The 6,829-nt window shown below is 56.3% G+C and overlaps 1 protein-coding gene across 1 annotated transcript in view; it reads right to left on the reverse strand.

Moving 5' to 3' along the window:
* CSF1R (colony stimulating factor 1 receptor) overlaps positions 1 to 6,829 on the reverse strand; it is a 26,321-nt gene that overhangs the window by 7,506 nt on the left and 11,986 nt on the right. Inside the window, exons 6-10 of the mRNA XM_004686565.2 lie at positions 5,773 to 5,803; positions 4,914 to 5,029; positions 4,663 to 4,783; positions 4,389 to 4,576; positions 2,951 to 3,066 (exon numbers count right to left, since the gene is read on the reverse strand). Of these exons, the coding sequence (XP_004686622.1) occupies positions 2,951 to 3,066; positions 4,389 to 4,576; positions 4,663 to 4,783; positions 4,914 to 5,029; positions 5,773 to 5,803 (572 nt within the window). The remainder of the gene's footprint in view (positions 1 to 2,950; positions 3,067 to 4,388; positions 4,577 to 4,662; positions 4,784 to 4,913; positions 5,030 to 5,772; positions 5,804 to 6,829) is intronic.

The raw sequence follows: 6,829 nt of genomic DNA on the forward strand, positions 1-6,829 counted from the left end.
GTGGGAGGTGCTCCTGGGCAGGAAGTTCTTGGGGCTGTGATGGGGGATTCTTGTTTAACTGCAGACAAGCTCTGAAGGAAGACTTAAGACAGGAGAGGCCCTACCTAGAACACAATCCACCACCTTCCTCCAGTCCCCAAATCTGAGCTTGTTGTCAAGTTGCACGTGCTGTTTCTAAGCCATCAGCAAGGCTGAGTTGGGTCTGGAGAAGGGAACAGCTGCCTCTCCTTCCCGCATTGGGTGCCAGCTGCACGGGGTGTCCTGCCAGGGGTGACGCTGAGAAGTGCTGATGGAGGACATAGTTTAGGTGGAAAGTGGAAGCTGGCGGGTAGGGTGGACACTGAGGCCTTGGCTCAGCAGTCCCGCTCTTTCCGCTGGGGCCGTGGGGATGGGCCAGCTGGACTGGGCTTGCCTCTAGGCTCCATCTGGAGCACCCGGTTTGGGGGGCTGGAGGCTGTGTGAGTGGGTTTTTGGGAGAGAGTGGCCTACAAATCTCACCAGGTTAAAATAAAAGACTCTAGGAGGTCATCAGGAAGAACATCCAAATGGAAGTTGGGGAGAGAAGCCTGCAGTTTGAGGAAGGACTTCCATTTCTGATCCAGGAGGGGACACAGTAATAAAGGACATCGATGCTATGCCTTGGGAGGGGAGTGCAGATGGACAGCAGGAGAAACTCCCCGAGGCTCCAAGGATTCAAGTCCTGCATGTAGGCCTCTCCCCAACCCAAAGACAGAACCAGGAGGGGACTCTTTGGTCTCCCCTGGCCACTTCCATCTCCAGGAATTGCTGTGGCCAAGGCTGTTTTTGCTCTTTGCCACTTCTCCTTCCTCTGGCCCACACAATTAGGCCTGGGTCAGCCCCCTCCCCAACCCACCCCAGAGGAGACTGGGGGGAAGGGAGGGCCATTAAATGTAGAGGAGAGCATATGATGGAGCCTCAGATTCCTGGATCCCAGAGTCTACACCTGGAGGAGGGCACGGCTCCCCATCTGCCTCAGGCACCCACTCCTGTTCCTGGAAGACTGTGGCCAGCTCTGCTCTATACCGCCAGGCTTGGCGACCTCTGCCATCCCTGGAAAGGGCTAGAGAGTGTGGTCCCCAGGGACTTCTATCTGGATAGTCCCCTCCAGTGAGGGAGAACTTTGCAGGGAAGTGAGCATGGCTGCTTGGCCAGATTTCCTAAGAGCCCTGTCAGAGCCCTGTCACCGTAACGACCACAGCACGTACTTCACAAGCACTTCCTGTGAGCGGCACTGCACACGCACTTCGTGTGCGTCAGCTCATCTATTCTCTGGGACAAGCCCAGGCCCCAGACAACCCTGACTTCCCATCAGAGTCCCCAGACAGCCCCATCTAGACCTGCTGGCTCAGGGGTGGGGCTGGGTACCAAGTGGGGATATTGAGGGCAGAGGATGCACCCGATTTGGAAGGTAGTTCCCTGGGGACTCTCCGATCCATGCCCCAGAGTCCAGCCTAGCACCTCTCCAGGCCTCCCCCGCTCTCTGCTACATCCCATCCTCCAGATTCCTCCTCCTTCCAGCCTGCTGACTCTACCCTTTTCTCTTCCCCTTCTGCTCCTGTGGTCTCTTGGGGGCAGTGACTCAGCCCTGAGGCAGAAACAACCCTTCCCCCAGACAGAGCCACCTTTCACCCCAGCTCTGGGCAGGGAGGACACAGAGTTGAGTCTCCAGTGCAGGGGCAAGGTTCAGAACCCCATTGGGAAACACAGAGGAGGATTGGGTTGGAGGCCTTGAGGCAGGGGCATGACCACCTTGACCGCTCAAGGTCTCATCTGATGGGACGCCCTCCTTCTCTCAGCTTTGGCTTGGTTCGGGGGGGCAGCTGAATTTTGTGGATGGGAAATGAGGTGAATGTGAGTCCACATTGAAGTAACAGTCCAGCACAGAGAGGGCCCAGTGTCCCTACACCATGCTGGCCAAGGGGCTGGATCGCGGAGGTGGGAAGGGCTGGAGGGGAACTGGGTGTTTCCCTGGGATGTCTGCAGAGCCTCCCTGGGCTGAGGAGGCCATGCCACTGGCCACAGGAGGCAGCTTTATGCTCCCTATAAGGAAGAACTTGCGACAGTAAGCATAGCTCAGGGAAGGAACAGGTGGCCACAAGCCTGAGTGAGGGCTTGTCTGGGAGGTGGGTGCGCAGGGCCCGACAACCACGGTGGTGGGTAGTGAAGGAGATGACCAACCTCAGACTCCTCCAGCCCCAGAGTGTGTGAGCTAAGTTCCTAACCTACTTCCTCCTGGGAGGGGACAGGCAGCTTCCCTGTCACTGCTTGAGTGGGTCCTCTGTGGGCTTCCCCTTGTCAAATCCTCATACAGCCTGTGGGTGGCTGCCAGTACTAACCCATGTCGCAAATGGAGACCTGGAGGCTTAGAGACCCCAGCTTGCCCAGAGTCTCACAGCCAGAGCACTGGCACAGGCGGGGTTCAGACCCCAAAATGTCCAAGGCCCAGGCTCCAGTTCTTGAACCAGGCTCTCAGAGACGCCAGAGGACTGCTAAGAGGGTCTCAGGGCACAGGAAGGGAAACTGAGGACAGTGAATCAGCCAAGTCAACTAGCAAATCTGACTCAGGGCTGGGCCCAGGGCCCACAGGTCTTGACCTGGGCCTTGTGTCCTGGGGGCTGCACTCAGATCTGCCTCCAATCCTGGGAGCTGGCATGAGCAGGGGAGCTGGTACCTCAGCCCTTCTGCCCCAGGAGGAGCAATACAAAGGGACGGCAGGGGACCATGGTGGGTTCTGGGAGTAGTCATGTGCCTCCAGCTGACCTGGCTCACGCATTCTAGCCTGCACTGCTCTGAAGTAACGAGCTGTTGGCTGGACACGGCTGGCAGGATGATGAGTCTTGGGAACTAGAGGGTGGACGCACGTGGAGGGTGGCACCGCCATGCGGTCTGGCCCCTGGGCTGCTGGCTGTCTTCCCACCCCGCCACTCACCTGCTTGTACTTGTATAAGAGCAGCAGCAGCAGTAACAACAGCAAGGCCATGATGGACATGCAGGCGACCAGCACTGGCGTGAAGAGGGACTCCTCGGGGGGCTGCATGGCCAGGCCTGGAAGGGATGGGGCAGGAGAGTGAGAGTCAGAGCGGCCTCCTTCCCCACTGGGCAACGTGGGTGCTCAGTAAAAGCTTGCTGACTGAAACAAGCGTCCTCTCATCAGGAGCACCCCCCAGAGCCTCAGAGAGCCTCATGCAGACCCTCCCTTAGCCAGAGGCAAGAAGGGCAGCCCACTGCGCCCCAAACCCTGCCTGGAGGTGCAGACTCCTTGGTCACACGCTGTAACCCTGCCAGTGTGAGGAGAACCTGCAGCAGCAGCCGGAGCCAGCCAGGGTTCTACCTTCATGCCCCAGTGATGGGGTTCACCAGATGGTGCCCTTTGGAATCACACAGCCCTTCTGAGAGCCTGAAAGTGGGGCTCACAGGCCCTGGGTCTCTTCTTCCCAAACCAGCAGCCCTAGTTCTCTCGAATTTGAGGGACCTGATTTCTACCCATTTTGCCCAGGTTAACAGTGCCGGGACTGAGGCCAATATCATCTTTGCCCCTTAGGAGACGAGGAACCTGTGATTCCTGCCTCAGCCTCGGGCAATTCTGATCCCCTGCGTGGGAAGGAGAATAGCACTGACCACTCAGATGGAAGAGTCCACTGAGATAATGTGGCCCAGGGTCAGTGCTCAAGAAAATGCGGTCTGTGGCCACCAGGCCACACAGGGCGGCCACGGGCAGCTCAGTGCTGGGCCACGGTAGCAGCTCGGCTACCTGAGGGCCACCTCTGAATCAGACCAGGGTACTTGCTGTGTCCTCTTTGGGCCTGAAAGTCTGGCCAGGTCTGGCCCACAGTGGACACCAGGGCCCTCTTGTTAGAGGGAGCCTGAGGCTCAAGTGTCTGCAACCGCGGGAATCAGAGTGCTGACACACGGAGCCGTTGTGCAGCACGGACGAGAGCAGCCCCTCTAGACTGTCCGGGCCCAAGGTCAGCCCAGGTGTTCTCTCTGATGGTCTTGACGGCCTTGTCTGGGAGGGGTGAGAAAGCCAAGCAGGCTCGGCCTGCTCTCTTGTCACTGCCCCTCACCCAGCCAAGCCACGGAGGCACGGCTCCCCTGCACACCACACGCACACGCATGCTTGTGAGGTCAAGTGAGGCGCAGGAGAGCAGGCTGAACTAGGCCACAGAGGATCCCGGTTGCTCTCTCTCTGACCTCATGCCTGTTTCCCCAGACTTCCAGTCCACCCTTCTAGACCCCCTTTGCCTCTGCTTCTGGAGACCTCGGGTTGGGAGGGTGTGGTAGGGCCTGCTTATGGTGAACTCTGGCTCCCTGACATGGTGCTGTTCCTTCCTGGTCCCTACACCCTTCATGTCCTTGAGGGGGCTCACTTGTGACGATGGGGCTGAAGGTGATGGAGCTGTTCCCCACACTGTTGTGGGTCCTGCACTCGTATGTCTTGTTGTGTTCCAGGGTCCCAGTGGCCAGCAGACTCTGGATGGTCACCTTGTGGAAGGGCTCCTGGCTCAGGAACTTGGTGTGGGGGCTCCCCAGAACCAGTCCTTGGGCCTCATCACACCTGGAAGACCAAAGCATGATTTGGAGTTTTGGGGTGCCCTTTCCCAGCCCGCAGCCTCGGCAACGAAGGTGGGCAAACTCACTTACCGCTCAGTGTGGCCCTGACACTGCAGCCAGGTCACGTTGGGAGGGGGGTAACCAGAGACATCACAAAGTAGGGCCTCAGAACCATTGATGAAGGTCCTTGTGATTTTGACCTCTGGGGGGTCTGAGAAAGAGAGGAGGTGTGAAGGAGGGAGGGGTCAGGTCCAGTGTCCCAAGTTCCCTGACCTAAGCGGCCTTGCACTGAGCCCCCAACTCCCAGCAGCCCGGAGACCCCACATCCCCAGTTCACTCACATCGAAGGGTGAGCTCAAAGGTGAGAGCCTTGCAGCCTCCATCATTGCTGGCCATGAAGGAGTAGTGCCCGGCCTCTGAGGGCTTCAGGCGAGGCAGGGAGAGGATGGAGTTGTACCTGCATGAGAAGAGCAGACCATCAGCGTGCCCCCCAGTCCTGAGATACCCCACCAGGATAGGAGGGCTAGGCAACAATCCTGAAGGCCTGTGCTTTATTTCTGGCAATGTGTCCAAGCACACAGACCTACACTGAGTCAGGTATAGGCTGGGTCATTGGGAACCCCCCTCCTCACATGGTACTTCCTGTCACAATGAAGTGACTTCATTCTGAGGTTCAGTAGAGGCGAGCCCTGAAAAGTGGGGGCACCAAGAGCACCTGCTTTCACATAGTCACTGAACCCTGCTGAAAGTGCCAGGCCCAGGCCTGCTGCCATGCCAAAAGGCCAACCCATGAGGACTGTGAGTGGGATGAGGGGCAGGCGTGGCCATGGGACTACCAGAGACTAGGGTTCAAGTCCTGGTGCTGACGTTTCTTAGCTGCAGGGTCTTAGACATGAACTTAACCTCTGGGAGCCTTCCCTTTTGGTGAGAGCGACCCTGACAGTAAGCCGTTCACAGACAGCCTGAGGACTAACGTGAATGTGTTCAGAGTGTCTCTTGGTGCTCATGGAATGGAACTTTTGTGATGGAAAAGGCCTGGAAAGCAAGTGAGAACAACCACACTTAGCCTCGGCTGTATCCAGGTGATTTTTGTTTCACCCCTTTTCTAATCTCTATTTTATATAGTGCATAATAGCACATATTGTTGAAGTCATAACTACACTTTTAAGAAATAAATGATGGCAAATGACCAGGTCCCACCTGGACATGTTGTGGCCACTCGGGACTAGACCTGTGGAGTGCCAGGGCCTCGGTGCAGTCAGCTTTCTGGTCTATGACAACTTTCTACACCTGCCTGCTCTGAGGTGACTAACACTACCTTTCACATAGGAAAAAATTTAACCTTTACAGGTGACTCAGTTACTATTAGGAGGCCCCCATCACAAGGCCTAAGAGGGTGGCTCCTTGGTACCCAGGCTCACCTGGCCTCAGCTGAGTGGCCCCCGAGGCTGTGTCTGAGGGATCTCACTGCTCCTTTCCACTGTCCCCATTGTTTGAGGACCAGAAGGGAGGAGAAGGGACTTGGGAGGAGGGAGGACAGGGGAACATCCTTGTCGACTCAAATCAACAAGCAAGAGTAGAGGATTGGGCTTCAGGAGTAGAAAGAGAACAGAGTCTTGGGAGTTGAAAGCTGTCCAAGGGACTGTCTGGCTCAGAGATGGCAACCCTGGAAATATTGCCTGGAGATTGTGTTGAGAAGGGCTCTGAGGCTGCTTCTAGACTTCAGGGAATGTTGAAAATGGATCAGGGCTATGTATCCGGAGTGAGTGTGTGTTAGGGGCAGTTACAGCACACACACTCGGCATCTGCCCTCCTGCATCGAGGTGTGCTCACTCACTCAGCTAGAGCGGAGTAAAGAGACTATAATTTTAATGCCTGTGTCAGTATGCCTCTTAGGGGCAACTGTCTTGTTTAGGGAGGAACCGTCTTGTTTAGGGAGGAACTATCTTGTTTAGAAAACCACCTGGTTAGCCCACCTGGGATAGGAAATCGAGATCCTGAGGACACAGTCTGTAAGGAGATGGGAAAAGAGATTTCCAAAGCATCGTGTTTGTGAGATAAACAGGATTCTGAAAAACTCCAAGAAATGGAAGAATTCTTGAGGAGGTCACTAGATTTCCCAAGGATGTCAGATGAAGGGATAAGCCAGTTTGACTGAATCTCAGAGATGACTGATATTGAGGGTCGACATTGTCAGGGAAGGTGAGACAGGCAAGGCAAGGGACTTGCTCAAGGTCACCAAACAAGGTAGAGGCTC

The sequence above is a fragment of the Condylura cristata genome, unplaced genomic scaffold (assembly GCF_000260355.1).
Source record: "Condylura cristata isolate star-nosed mole 26May11 unplaced genomic scaffold, ConCri1.0 scaffold00021, whole genome shotgun sequence".
Taxonomy (NCBI): domain Eukaryota; kingdom Metazoa; phylum Chordata; class Mammalia; order Eulipotyphla; family Talpidae; genus Condylura; species Condylura cristata.